General features: G+C 41.5%; 1 protein-coding gene across 1 annotated transcript in view; it reads right to left on the minus strand.

The window, feature by feature from the left end:
• The window catches only part of si:ch211-188c16.1 (uncharacterized protein LOC562677 homolog), a 62,642-nt gene that overhangs the window by 24,717 nt on the left and 22,729 nt on the right, over window positions 1-15,196 (minus strand). Inside the window, exons 4-7 of the mRNA XM_057827530.1 lie at window positions 7,244-7,784; window positions 7,080-7,180; window positions 6,979-7,007; window positions 6,840-6,877 (exon numbers count right to left, since the gene is read on the minus strand). Of these exons, the coding sequence (XP_057683513.1) occupies window positions 6,840-6,877; window positions 6,979-7,007; window positions 7,080-7,180; window positions 7,244-7,784 (709 nt within the window). The remainder of the gene's footprint in view (window positions 1-6,839; window positions 6,878-6,978; window positions 7,008-7,079; window positions 7,181-7,243; window positions 7,785-15,196) is intronic.

The following is a 15,196-nucleotide window of genomic DNA, read 5'->3' on the forward strand; positions in this document are numbered from 1 at the left end:
ACCATCTTTCACATCAAAGATGTTTACATTAACTGACTGAACAATAAAAATACTATAAACTTTAAAATTGGTATTTATTTGGATCAAATATATTCGTCTGTTAAAGCAACACGAGGGAACTTTTCAACCTCTATAAAATATTTTCTTAATATTTGTGATGATATGTCAACTGTCAACTAGTTGGAATGACATCTCTTATTGCCTGAGGGGCTCTGTATCGTTTTCACCGGCACTAATTAACTATGAAGAAGTTGGCAGGAAGCCTACCACACAAAAATAACTACTACAAATGTGCTGAATGTTTTTCAGCATATGTCACATCCCTCTCTCCCCATTCGTTCTCTGGACGGAAGTCTGTACGAACGCTTTGACGTGAATTCTGCAAAAATGGCAGAGCAAGAAAAGAGACAAAAAGTTTTGTCCGAGGAGGAAAAAAAAGAAAAAGAGAGGCTACCAAGACAAAGGGACACTGAAGAATAAACATTGGCCCAGTTCTCACTCACTAGGGGGCGTGGGGGATTGGTGGGGGAATACGGTATAAAAGCATTTATTCATTCATTCATTCATTTAATGAATGAATGAATTCATCACTTCATTATTATTCATCCTTCACACAGCCGCAATGAACCGATAGTAGAGATAGAATTCGGCTATCACGAGCACAAGAATCGGCTTCTAATGCATTACTTAATATGATAATAATATAGCTTTTACTTCACATGCTGCACTTGTGTCATTCACCACACAGCGAACTTAGATTGAGACCGCACGCATGTATAATGGACAAGCACCACTCACAGTCGTGGTTGCCTCAACTTCCCATGCATTTCGGCAGAACCGCTACTAGTCGCCGTCATTACCCGATCGTAACAACGCAAGAGCTAACAAAACCACTGTAACGCACGGTCCGTAGCGTTTTCTTCAGAGCCCAAAACGAAACCAGTAGTGGCAACGAAGCAACATGCTAAAGCAGTGGACAGTTTGCACACCACACCAGCGACGTGCAGCGATTGATTTTCAACGCACCCAGGAAAACAAAAGTCGGACTTTGAAGTGACGAAGGAAGCCAGATCTGTTCGCATGGGACAGAGCTAGTGTGAAGTGTGAACCGGTACAGAGATCGTGAGTTTTTTACCCTAAAAATTAACCCACTACAATGGTGGAAAGGGCGGCATATTGTTTCCACGAAACGCAGTCTACTTAAACATGAACATGTGGATTAGTTGGTCATCTTCAAGAAAAATCTGTCCTTCAAAAAAGATATGGACAGTGATGAGGAATAAAAAATGAGGAAGCACAGGCATAAGTGAATGACTTTGCTGTGTATAAGGTTAAAGTAATGATTATTGACCTGTCTGTCTAAAATGCCATGTTTTTATTCCTCTATTATACCAGTCGTAAAGCATAATTTATTATTTATTTATGATAACACTAGCAGGTTTAATTCTTTTTTTTCTAGAGCTGCTGCAGATAATATTTTTTGTTTGTAAGATGTTTACGTTGAAAGTTTGCACTTAAATTACTTACCTCTTTGTGTTAAGGGAAATACAGTAATTGAATTACTGTACTTTGTTGTCTGTCACTGGAGTTTTATTTTATTATCAATCCCATCCAACAAAATGACGGTCATCATTAAAAAATAAATCATAACATTGGTATGAAATGATGTCTAATTTTACTATATTAGAAATGTGGTCTTTTTTATATGTTTAAAATACTGTACAAACACACACAACAAATGTTTACTATTGAATCGTTTTCACTCTATCGAACCATATCGTTCTTACACTGTATCGAATCGCTCGGCCTTAAAAATGTATCGTTTTTTTAATCGAATCGTAACCTGAGTATCTAGATACATATCGAATCTGCTTCATGCCCAACCCTAATTATTACACGAGCCATCCTATAACGTCTTTCCCATCAAATATGTTTATATTAAAGAGTATGTCATGCCCTGGGAAAATTTTGATATTCCATCATTTATCCATAAACGCATGCCTTTTGTATTCATATCATGCCACTTCGTGTAATTACACACAAGAAAATGAGAGAAATTTGGCTCGAATGTCAAGCTAAAACGACCGGCGCCCGAGATCTGGCAGATTGTGTGTGTGACGTCATTTCAAGTGAAGAGAGTGCCACCGGCCACTAGGGGGGCAGCGCCTATCTGCATCAATATAATTCCTTCTAGTGAGGGGAGAATTAGCGGTGTTTTGAGCTGTTTATGCTGTTGCATTGTGTTCGTCCTGCACATATTCCAGGTTCCCTCATGAAGAAATACCCCTCGTTGTCAATAAAAGAGAATTCAGAATTGACAGTGAGGGGTGTTTCTTCTTCAAGAAAAAAGGCTCAGTGCTTTAATACTGAATGGCGGCGATGATGGCAGACAATTTCGTTTCTAGTTTCAGCGACGAATCTGACGTAGAAGGAGGTAACGAATGTTCATCGAATGGTGACGAGGAGAGTTACGAAGCTTTAATTGGTGTTTTAGGTTACCAATTTGAGCCCAAACGTACGCCAATGCAGCGTAATGAAACGGTCACTGAGGTGAGCAATGACACTGATGAAACATCGGCAGCAGATCGTGTGGGAAACAACTAATGATATTTTTTGCATTTCTTTTTGTGAAGCTGATACACCGTGACCGCAAAATAAAGTAATGTATAGAATAATTATCATTTATTGCGCTATCATAGTTTTTCGCTCTGCCAACAGACACAAATATGAATGGGATCAGAGGATTTGTTCTATATATTTTTCGAGCGATAATTTATATGTGTCCAGTCCTGTATCCAATGCGTGATATTTTTTTTTTAATTATAAAAGAGTACTCACTCTGGCCATTTCGAGCTTGGCTGCTCCCCTCCTTTGCTTAGCCTTAGCCTCCTTTGCCAGTCATCGTCCTCTTTCTTGATATCTCGGAACATTTAGGTGGCTGGTGTATGGTGGGCACCGTATCTGCTTTGAGCAGCAATCTTGCAGTACAACCCGATTTCACTTGCCCATAGTTCGAGAAGCTTTCAGGTGGAAAATAACAGAAAACCGTGCCGGAGGCTGGGTCTAGAAAATTAGCCCTCTTTGCACGGACGAACTTTACCCATTGTCTGCGTAGTCCAGCTTTTTTTTTTTCGCATTCGGGAACTCATGGATACTATATTCCGATAAATAGCTATTTGTACACCACATAGCGCAGCAGTTTTGAACCATTTTAGTGATGTTTTGGTCAAACAAACCCGAACACTACTCTCTCGTCGATATAAAACAATGGCACCTGGCTCCGCCTCGACTGTCAATCACTTGTTGTGACGTCCCCGCCCCATTCGGTTGTTTCCACTTTCGGAAATGTTCGTCATTTTCGATCTATTTTCGATAATTGCTCATTAATGTGATTGATTTTTTTGTAAACTTTATCAATATTTGTTATCTTGGCACATAACGGTTCTATTGATGTCTCACACCCCCTTTGCCGTTACATACCCTTAAACTGATTGAATTGAAAGGTCTTTTTCATTCAAAAAACAAAAACATACTGTAGGTAACCCTTTTTGCATTTTTAAAATTTTCACCTATATAAGAGCGTTAAGGTATACAAACGAACTTTCAAATGCAGTAAGAAATAAAAAAAAAAAATAATAATAATTCTGCTGTACTGAACCAGTACCAAATCGTGACCCCCGTACCAAGGTACATACTGAATCGTGAGTTGTGTGTACTGTCACACCCCAATTATATATATATATATAAATATATTAGTATTTTTCAATACGCAGGTGAGGCTCTGAATCTCATCATTCTTGTGTTGATTTAAAAAAAAAAATCAGACATGGTTTGTAGATACGTCACTCAAGAACAGTTTAGGGCAAGTGACTATTTGATAATAAAAAACAAAGACAAATTATTATTATTTTGTAGCATCTACAAGGACAACACCCACTTAGATAATGCATACTCAAGAGAAAAACATTCAATTATTTTCAATTAATTGTACCCACCTGAACGCAACGAACTGTATGTTAAAAAAAAAAAAAAAAAAAAAAAAAAGTTTACGAGATTTTAAGATGACGCTCGCCTCGCTCATGCTAACGAGAACGCGGATGCCATGCTATTGCTCCTGACCACCTAGCTTTGCGTTCGCAATGGCGTTACAATCCCCTTCCCTCCTCCCGCTCTGCTCTCTCCGTGTATCTCAGATATATCTCGCGTTATTCAACCAAATTGTACTAACGCACACCTTTACATCTTCAATAACGGCGTTGCAAAGATGGGAAAAGTACTATATCGTACCATCATCTGCCGCTTAATCAGGTCGCAGGGGCAGCAGCTTCAGCAGGGAAGCCCAGACTTCCCTCTCCCCAGCCACTTCAACCAGCTCCTCCGGCGGGATCCCAAGGCGTTCCTAGGCCAGCCGAGAGACAGCCTCTCTAGCGTGTCCTGGGTTGTCCCCGGGGCCTCCCGCCAGTGGGACATGCCTGGAACACCTCTCCAGGTAGGCGCCCAGGAGGCATTCGTGCCAGATACCCGAGCCACCTCAGCTGGCTCCTCTCAAGGCAGAGGAATAGTTACTTGACGTCGAGTCCCTCCCGGATGACCGAGCTTCTCACCCTATCTCTAAGGGATAGCCCGGACACCCTGCGGAGGAAACTCATTTCGGCCGCTTGTATCCGGGATCTTGTTCTTTCGGTCATGACCCACAGGTCGTGACAATAGGTGAGGGTAAGGAACGTAGATCGACTGGTAAATCAAGAGCTTTGCCTGTTGGCTCAGCTCCTTCACCATGATGGACTGGTGCAGAGTCCCCATTACTGCAGACGCTGCACTGATCCACCTGTCGATCTCCTGCTCCCTCCTACTCACACTCATGAACAATACCCCAAGATACTTGAACACCTCCACTTGGGGCAAGATCTCATCCCCTTTTCCGACTGAGTACCACGGTCTCTGATTTGGAGGTGCTGATCTTCATCCCAACCGCTTCACACTCGACTGTGAACCGCTCTAGTGAGAGTTGGAGGTCACGGCTTGATGAAGCCAACAGCACCACATCATCTGCGAAAAGCAGAAATGCAATGCAGAGGCCACCATATCGAACCACCTCAACGCTTGGGCTGCGGCTAGAAATTCTGTCCATAAAAATTCTGAACAGAATCAGTGACAAAGGGCAGCCTTGGCGGAGTCCTACCCTCACTGTGAACGAATTAGACTTACTGCCGGCAATGCGGACCAAATTCTGGCACCGGTGTTCGGCCATTCCTTACTACGCGGCGAAACGTCATACACAATGCTCAGCACGCTTGCGCAAGCATCCGCAGGCATGCGCACATCGGTTAGAAGCGGCGAGAACTCACTATTTTTGTTTTTATTTAGGTTTTTAGAACCTTTTTACTGCCTCAAAGATACTTTTTGCATGTATTACCCTCTAATACTTTTAACCATTGTTTTTTTTTGTGTTAGCTTTGAAGCAGTTGACCACATTAGTCACGTAGCAAATTTAAACCATCCTTATTTGATATGACTACATTTAAGTATTTTCTTCAGGCATTTTTTTAGTATGTTATGCCTGTATGCATCTATACAAAACAGATTTAGAGCGCACGGTAGTACTTTGGATGTCAAATTCGACTAATGTAGGACGTTTCGCCGATGTAGGAGATTTTGGCAGAACACCGGTCGTACAGGGACCGAACAGCCCTAGATGGCAAAGATGAAAAGTTATTAGATTATTCGCTACTGACAAAAATAACTCCGTTTGTAACGCCGATACACTCCAACACCGTTATTAACAACACTGACTTTGTTAGACCTTCTGCACAATAAGGAGAAAACTATCCTTAAATATTACGTAAAGTAACAACATTAACTATTGAAAATAATTAAAGTTTGAGAACATTACCTTTGAAATTACCTGGCTTGTTGCCATTATCGTGGTATTGTTGTGTTTGCCAGAGCGTACAGTGAAGCAGGGCATGATCCGCCCACCTAGCTAATCATCATCACGTTTGCAACGGCGTCACCACCCCCTTCCCTCCTCCCCGCTCCAGCTCTGCTCTCTCCAGGCAGGCAGCTAATACGTGACAAAATCAGACAACTCGCACTTCATTCAACCAAATTGTATTAACGCGCCCCTTCGCATCCTCACTAATGGTAACAGCGTTGCCGTTATTACCAACACTGACTGTTGGCGACCTAAGGTCTGTGTGAACACAAAATTGCATTGGGTGATAAGCAAGGCACAGCAGCATGTCTTTAATGATGTTTGTCGGTGTCCCTCTTCTCAGTGTACTTTTTATGTTATTAAGCGTCAATTCCATAGTAATTGCTTTTCTTTTGGCTGGATCAAGAAGACCCAGCTTTCTTCTTTGGGGCCATAATGTGGAAAAAAGGAAGGTGAAAAAGGCAAAGATTTTCCCTGCGCACAAACATAAACAAGCACTATGCACTAGCTAAGCACTAAATGGCACATGGGGCACGGGCGTTGTAGAGTCAAAATGTCACAGATCGAGTACTTTGTAACCCGAGGACTCCCTTGTATTAGGTGTACTGATTATAAGTGGCATTAGTGCATCAATGTACTGCATTTGTCATATGTTTTTATCTTTTAACATTGTAATCTTATTTATTTTTTGTTTAATTTAAGTGTTTGAACAATGGTGAACATGTGTCTGGAGCAGTGTAAAACAGTTATGCTACAACAGAATACTAGTAGGTTCCAGCGCAAGCACAATTCAGACAAAAAGTGCACTGGATAATAAGGCGCACTGTCAGTTTTGGGGAAAAATAAAGGATTTTTGGGACGCCTCATCGTCAGAAAAATCTGTGAGAAGAAAAGTTGCTCGTACCATGGTTTTCGTGGCCAAGTATGGGACGTCTCTTCTTTCTTGAAGTAAAAAATATACATTAATTAGTAGCAAAGATGATGGAAGTGACAAAACGAATTAGAATTGTCAAATGCAATCATTCAGATGTAAGATTATTTACCGCAGGAAGGCTGTTGTCAGCATATGGATCTGTAACAGAGGGTTACACTTAAATTCGGTCAGGGTAAATTTGAAAAAATTACATTAAGGAATGATCTCAACTTTTAAGGTGGCCTTTCTGCTTGTGTGAATTCTGGCAAAAGAAGAATTTGCTGATGCTTTCCACATCTTCATACACATTATCACACTCATAGTTTTGTTCGCTGAAAAAAAACAAATCCATTAAAATGACTTGTACGTTTGAACATTTCTATTCTCATTTTCACCTTGTATGCGTGTGAATATCATCTTTAGATAAGATTGCTTGAAGGCCGAGCTCCGTTTCATCTCGGGCAGATTGGGACTCAACTGACTGTCCAGCCTTGTTGGTCTGAGAGGTCTGGGGAGAAGGTACCATCACATCCTCACCTTTGCTCCTTTGGTCCTGTCTGATGGACTCCGTCAGATTTGATGATGGCTCAGGCAAACTGTTTAAAGGAGGAAGTATTCTGCCACGTTTTAACTGTGGAACAGCACGGATTTCATTGAGTCCCGTGGAAAGGCACAAGTCAGATTGGGAAGCCTTGGATATACAGTCAGTTGGCGCTGGAGGCGGAGTGCTAAAGCCTCCCAAATGTAGGGGCTCTAGGTCTAGAGTGGCAAAATCTACAGCTTCACTATCCATAGGCTCCATCTCTGTGTTCTTGAAGTCGGGAAACATTGGAGCATTCAGGATAGCACTGCATATTGGCTTTTCTGACTCTGGAACTTTAGTTGGCACTTGAATTGGAACTGTAGTTGGCTCTTGAATAGTATCTTTTAACACCTCTATGAAGAGAAATAGCAATAATTGAGCAGTTGTCCGTTCTCAACACAATCATGCAGAAATAGCAGTCCAAATAACATACTGTGCAGTATGGGTGTGTAAATCTTTCGCTAAAAAATGATTCCATTCATATCTCGATTTACAGTCTATGGTCCAATTGGGGTCACTATTCTTTCTTCTTCTATTCGGCGCTTTCACATTAGACCAAGAGGACCAGGGTCTGGTTGGAGGGTTGTTACCTCGCAACAACACTTGCAAATGACTTGTTGAAAAGGTTCAGTATTCACAATGCGCCAACTGAACTCTCCGAGTAGCATCACGTGAACAAAAAGCACACTCATTGATTGGACAAATTTAGAAGAGGAAATACCTCCCTACTGGGAGAGAAGGGAGCGTGGAGCGTCTTAGTGTGGTGCCGTGACGCTCCACCTAAAGTAGCATTAGCAGGGGTGAAACTGGCTAAAACTTCTTACCGGTGGCCGTGAATGCAAAGTAAACACATGTAGAAAAGTTCTCAGACACATGTTAACTGCACACCACAAATGCACACTGCTCTCTCACTGTTAACATCTTCGCCATGTCGTTAATTAATCTACGCCACATTTGTGTTGACATGTATGTTTATGATGTAACTTGTTTATTTAGCACCTTTGGACAGTGTTGTTAATCTTACTTTAAAAAAGTAATTAATTACAGTTACAAATTACTTCTCCCCAAAAGTAATTGAGTTACTCAGTTACCTGAATGTAAGAGTAATTAGTTACTTGGCAAAGTAACTAGTGTTACTTTTCATGTTTTTTTTTTTCATTCAAGCAAACAAAAAAACACCACACACTGTGAAGTTCAAAGGGTTTTTGGGACAATTGGCCCTATCCCAATTCTTTACCCTAAACCTAAACTTAACTAGACACAGGGAAATTGTTGATATTGCGATAACTAGAGAGTAACCTTTCCAATTTTTGGAAGTCATCTAATGTTGTGAATCAACCATTAAAGTTGTTAAAATTGCTCCTGTTATTGCATTAGTTCCATTCTGTCTACTGTTGATATGTGAAAGTTTGAAAACTGTTTAGTCATTTAATGATAGATTCAAGTCAAGATTTTGCCGATTTAGGAGTATATTAGATAAAAAGTTACTTAGGTTCTCTAGGAAGGTTCTCTACAACAGAGCTTTGCTGAGAAGTCTACTGCTTTAAGGTGGCGGCTGTTTACCAATGCAGGCGAGTATCATTTCGCATCTACTTTTCTATAGATTTGCCAACGCTGCCGAGTGTCATTTCTCATCTAGTTCTATATGCATGTGATATCTAGCGTAACATCATGTGGGTGTAGATTGTAGGCTGCCGACTACAGCAGACCCGTGCCGTCCATAAGGTCAGCTAGGCAAATGCCTAGGGGCGCTGCAGTGTCCAAAAGAGCGTCAAGAAAAATGTTCAAGTAATATTTGATGATGGCGGTATTTAAAAAAATATATACAAGACAATAATACATAAGAACAACAAAACATCGTAATAAGTCTTTAAATAATAATGAAATAATTTTTCTAGTGTGCCCTCTGCCCATTTGACCGTTTCCTGTAATGCGGTAATTTCACCACAGACCCTAGTCCCACTCACCACCCAGCAGACCAGCGAGCTACCTGAAGGTGCTATTTTTAGCCTCCGTAATTGAGCGACATTACAGTGACGAGACGATGTCATGAAAAGACAAAAGCCCTCCGGGTCGCACTTTAGAAAGAAGAGGAGAAAAGGAAGAAGAGGAGCATAGCAGGTTTGTTGAGAGGATTTCAAAGGGATAAACAGTATACTTAGCGCAACTGCAAGCTACCGGTTATTTACAGTTTATATGAAATACTGCTAAAGCTAAATTATACTGTATCATTAGTCAAACTGTTGTTTTAGAAGTATTTTCAGTATTCAGCCAGCTGTGGATTAGTTTCAGTTAAATTTACTTCCCCGCCTATTTTAGACGAAGTTGGACAAAGTGTATGGGGGACTAAATTGTCTTGCTGAATTTAATGTGATGTGAACCACTTTTACCTTATGATTAATTGTGCTTTTCAAATAAATTTGCCTTGACTAAAAGTGCCAAGGTTAATTAAATAAATACACCATTAAATATGGGGGACTAAAGGTCCCATGTATTTAAATGACAACATTTGTTATTAAATGTGTCATTAATTCATTAAAATGGCATTCCCGCTCATGTAAAAAAAAAAATTCAAATTTTTTTGGTTATATTATTTAATTAATTATTATTGGATAGTCCTGTGTAGTTGCAGTGCTTCAAGAATTTATTTTCTTTTAAGTACGCCCGTCAAAGATGTAGCAGTAGTGAGAGTGAAGTACATCTCCCATGAAGCTTGGGGGGGGGGGGGGGGGGGGGGGGGGGGGGAGTCAGGAAGTTAAATAGAGGACGTCGGCATGATGTCACGATGACGTCACCTCGCTTAGCAACGTGTCGCCATTTTGAGAAGGGGGCACGCACAGCTAAACATTCCTTAGACAAATGTCTGAAATTCGTATATTTCAGGTGTGTTTTGAGTCTTTTTTCATAAAAATATCTTAAACATGGCTTACTATTATCACGAGTCAATGCCGACAGACGCGAGGAGGCGATACAATTTAAAATGACCGTGTATTGGCTTGCAAATCTGCCCATACAAAGTCGCAGCTGATAGCTGGATGAACAATCCAAAGGAATGGCCAGCAGTGGAGTTCGGAAACATCTACAATTCCCTCATAAAGTCACTCAGTAAGTTGACCTTTATCAGTTACATGGAATATGTACTGTGTGGGACTAAGAAAACTGGTAGTATATACGGAGTGATTATTTTTGCCGTAACCGGTAATTCACCTCCAAGCGTTATTTAGCCGTGAACACGTCACTGCAAAATAACCAATTCCCACCGGGCCAATAATATACCGATTAATTAATCTGAGCAGTTCACGGCAGAAGAAAAATAACGCTTTGCGAGTTGACGGTTACGGTCATGATTAGGGATGGGAATCGAAATCCGATTCCAATTCGGAACCGGTTCCGAGTGTTTCGAGGCCTCGACATCACAATGAAAAAGCCTTAACGATCCCTTTAACGAGTCCTGAAGACGCATATTGCGTCGTGACTGTCTTGTTGTCCAAATGCATCAAACTAGCATGGCGCCAAGAACCACTCGCTCCAAAGTTTGACTACACTTCACCAGGAAAGAGTGTGAAAATGAAAGGTTACGACGGGTAAGCACGAGCATTGCAGCCATAAACATAACAATGACAGCAAGTAGGTTCAAACGCTTGAAAGTGTGTCTTCACAGTACAAAGTCCCGGCTATACAGTTAGCTAAACTCCCAAATGACGATGCAGAAGACGTTGGTATAATTTGCTGACTTTATTCAACCATCACTTGAAGAGTGAAACTAAGAATAGAAATGAAACAAATCAATTTCGTCCCCAATAACAAACAGGTTTGCATCAAAGTAAATCAGCGATGATTAGCTGCTAATAACAGTATGGTTAGCATTCGTTCGCTAGCATTAGCACATCGTTCAAACCACTACACAACTGGACTTAAGTGTCCGATCGCGAGTGGAAACACAACAACAACAACACAAAAGATGATACATACAGGCGTTGCCTCTGTAGATATTAACATTAACAAATAACGTAGGCTCGTAGAAGTGTTTCCCTCTCTCACTCACTTGGATGCGCCATTTCTTCTTTGGGTGTATGCGCGCTCCAGTGGTCCTCAAACTGCGGCCCGCGGCCCAAATATGGCCCGCCTCCACATTTGGTCCGGCCATTTTGATTTTTTTTTTTTTTTTTCCTCAATCGTGTTATTTATTTTCTGGCCTTTTCCTTGAAGAATTCAGAGAGGGTTATTTGGTTATTATCTATTTGATTAATAGTGTTTTTATTATTAATTATTATTATTATTATTATAAAGAATCCAGAAAGGGTTATTTGATTGTGGCTTTCTGAAAAACAATAATTTTTTACATTTATGCACTTCTGCAATCGTCACACTTTTTCTGTAACAAACTGACCCCGGCCCCTCATCAGAGAAGGGAAAAGTTATGTGGCCCTCACAGGAAAAAGTTTGGGGACCCCTGCTTTAACACATATTGCCAAAGGCAGAACAAAAACCTATCTGCCTATATATATATACCAATATTTTTTTATTTCTATTAGATAAATGTTTCAGTAAAATGTTACACATTCTTGTGTATTTGCCACTTATTGCCACAGTTAACATTGAGGCTTTGGGCCTCTTTTGATCTCGTTGTGAGTTTGTAAGGTTGTGACTTCTGATTAAACAAACTCGATGCCAATCAAAACGTTTGTTCTTCCTTTTTCCCCAAATTAGAATCGATAAGAGAATCGATAAAGAATCGAATCGTTAAGCAATATCGATAATGGAATCGGAATCGTAAAAATCCTATCAATTCCCATCCCTAGTCATGATAACCACTGCTAGTCTATTGAATCCTAGCAGCTAATGGGGGGGGGATTCAATTAAAGTTTACTCACCAGTAATAAAATGTCGGCTGCAAATGCAAATGTGATTGGATTTAGGTTCCCACAGACGAGAATAGTCCACGGAAATGTCTTCTTTCACTGTTCCTCGATTAATTGCTTTCAGCCATTTGTTTGTCCTTTTCTTCTCACAAGGAAGAGTGAAGAACTTCAAATGCGGCTCCGAACTCTTCCTTGTGTGACAACCCGCAACACAGCAACTTTTAGTCATTCCGACGGAAAAAAGACCGCAAATAAGATGAAAGTTCAATGCGTTTGTATTACAGTGCACGACAGAGCAACTGCTTGTGACTCCTCTTTTGCCCCTATTTCAATATGGCAACGCTTTGTTGTGGCTGGTGACGTCATCAATGTCCGGATGTCCGACTGCGAGAATAAATGCTGTTAAGATGTCCACCTGGTGTGCTGAGTGGTATATATACATGGTGTTAGAAGTGGCGAACTGCTAGTCCTCACGGCATCGTGGGGTCAATATAGTTAACTGCCAGAAGAAGTTTTCGTGTAGTTATATTCGCCGAAAAAGACCACAAATAAGGCGAACGCAGAGAGCTACGAGTTAGCTGCTAGGCGGCTAAGGGGACGAGCGTTGCCATAATACGGCCCCGCCTGGCGTGTTTTCGGAGGAGGAAAAAAAAAAATCCAGCGAGGAGCGGCGTCAAGTGTGAATTCTGAACATTGATTAACCAGGGATTCAACAACAGAGATGGCGACTGCTGTACAGTTTTCTCCTCCGGAGCTGTTTGACTTTTCAAGTCCGTCAGAATGGCCAAAGTGGATCAGACGATTTAAAAGGTTTCGTATTGCGACAGTGTTGGACAGTAAATCTGAGGAATATCAAGTCAACTCTCTTTTGTATGCAATGGGGGATGCGGCTGATGACGTTTTAGCTGTTTTGTCATTAACGGCTGAAGAGAAAAAGCAATATGAAGCAGTTAAGGCAGCATTTGAACATCACTATGTGGGAAAACACAATGTCATTTTTTAACGTGGACAGTTCAACTCTAGACGTCAACAAGATGGTGAATGTGCTGAATCATTCTTCACAGCTGTACACAAGCTTGCAGAAAATTGTGGATTTGGCGTGCTTAAAGAGGAACTCAGAATTGTAGTGGGAATAAAGGACAAAAGACTGTCTGAACAACTACAAATGGACTGGAGTTAACACTTGTAAAGCCATACAGAAAGTGAGACAGTGTGAAACAGTGAAGATGCAACAAACAATTTTACATAACAGCTCTAAAGATGATAATAGACTGAATGTGGACACAATAAAAGCACACACGAAAAGAGGCACTACTCAGACCTGGCAATCATCAAAGAAGGGACAAAAGACTGTCAAGCAAGTCGGGAAGGAGTGTGGCCGATGTGGTCGTAAAGATAATCACTCATGGAATGAGTGCCCAGCCCGAGAAGCGCAGTGCCGGAAATGCCAGGAAAAAGGTCATGTTGCTTCTGTGTGTCGCAATAAGGATGCAGTAGCGCTCAGAGAAGTCACAGAAGACCAATTTGACGAAGAAGATTGTGTGGTTTTGGGGGAAATTGGCGCATTGAGGTCAGAGCCCTGGGTTGAACACATTATGCTAAATGGAGAAAATGTTCTCTTTAAACCTGACACAGGAGCTGATGTTACCTCAATGCCAGAGAGACTTTACAAACCCAAAAGAGATGGTGAGCTTCAGCCACCTAAAAAGAAACTTTTAGGACCAGCTAGTTACCCACTTGAAGCAAAAGGTTACTTCACAGCACAATTGGCAGCAAAAGGCCGCAGCACATCTCAAGATGTTTATCTGGTGTCAGGCCTAGTTCAGCCACTGTTAAGTAGACCAGCTTGTGAAGCTTTGGGTTTGGTTTACAGAGTGGACACAGTCAACAACACCGAGCAAGACTTCAGAGTAGCTTATCCAAAGGTTTTTCAGGGTTTAGGAAAACTGAAGGAGCCTTATCGCATCGAGCTACAACAGGGGGCTATTCCTGTCTGCTCCTTGACGCATTCCTCTTCCCCTCAGGGATGCAGTGAGAGACGAGATCAGAAGAATGGAGGACATGGGAGTTATTTCAAAGGTCACCGAGCCCAAAGAATGGTGCTCAGGCATTGTTGTTGTCCCTAGACCAGCAAATAAACCACCCAGAATATGTGTTGACCTTACGCCCTTGAACACAGCACTAAAAACAGAATGTCACATTCTTCCAGCAGTGGATCAGTCCATCGCTATGATGAAAGACGCCAAAGTTTTCGCAAAATTGGATGCTCGTTCCAGATTTTGGCAGATCCCGCTTGCTCCAGAGTCACGGCCTCTCACAACTTTCATCACGCCTTTTAGGAGGTATCAATTTAACCGTTTACCTTTTGGCATTGCTTCGGCACCCGAGCACTTCCAAAGGAGGATGTCGCAGATGCTTGAAGATTTGGATGGGGTGATCTGTCATGCCGATGACGTACTTGTGTATGGCAGGAACAGACAGGAGCATGATCAAAGACTGCATGGAGTACTTCAAAAATTCCAAAAAGAAGGCCTCACTCTCAACGAGAAATGAGAGTTTGCCAAGAACGAGATTATGTTTGTTGGACATAAAGTTTTGGCAAATGGAATTGAAGCAGACCCAAACAAGGTGCGTGCTATCCAGCAGCTCCCGCAGCCAAAATGTGTGGAAGATGTAAGGCCTCTCATGGGCATGGCAAATTATCTCGCCAAGTTCCTTCCACGTTTGGCTACTATCACCATACCACTTAAGGAGCTGCAAAAGGAAAGAAATGAGTCGATATGGACAGAACCACAGCAAACAGCGTTCCAGAAATTAAAGGAGATACTAAGCTCTCCTGAGGTGCTCGCTCAATATTCAAACACAGCAGAAACAAGAGTTGCTGCAGATGCATTGCCATTTGG

This window comes from Corythoichthys intestinalis, chromosome 22 (assembly GCF_030265065.1).
Source record: "Corythoichthys intestinalis isolate RoL2023-P3 chromosome 22, ASM3026506v1, whole genome shotgun sequence".
Classification (NCBI taxonomy): domain Eukaryota; kingdom Metazoa; phylum Chordata; class Actinopteri; order Syngnathiformes; family Syngnathidae; genus Corythoichthys; species Corythoichthys intestinalis.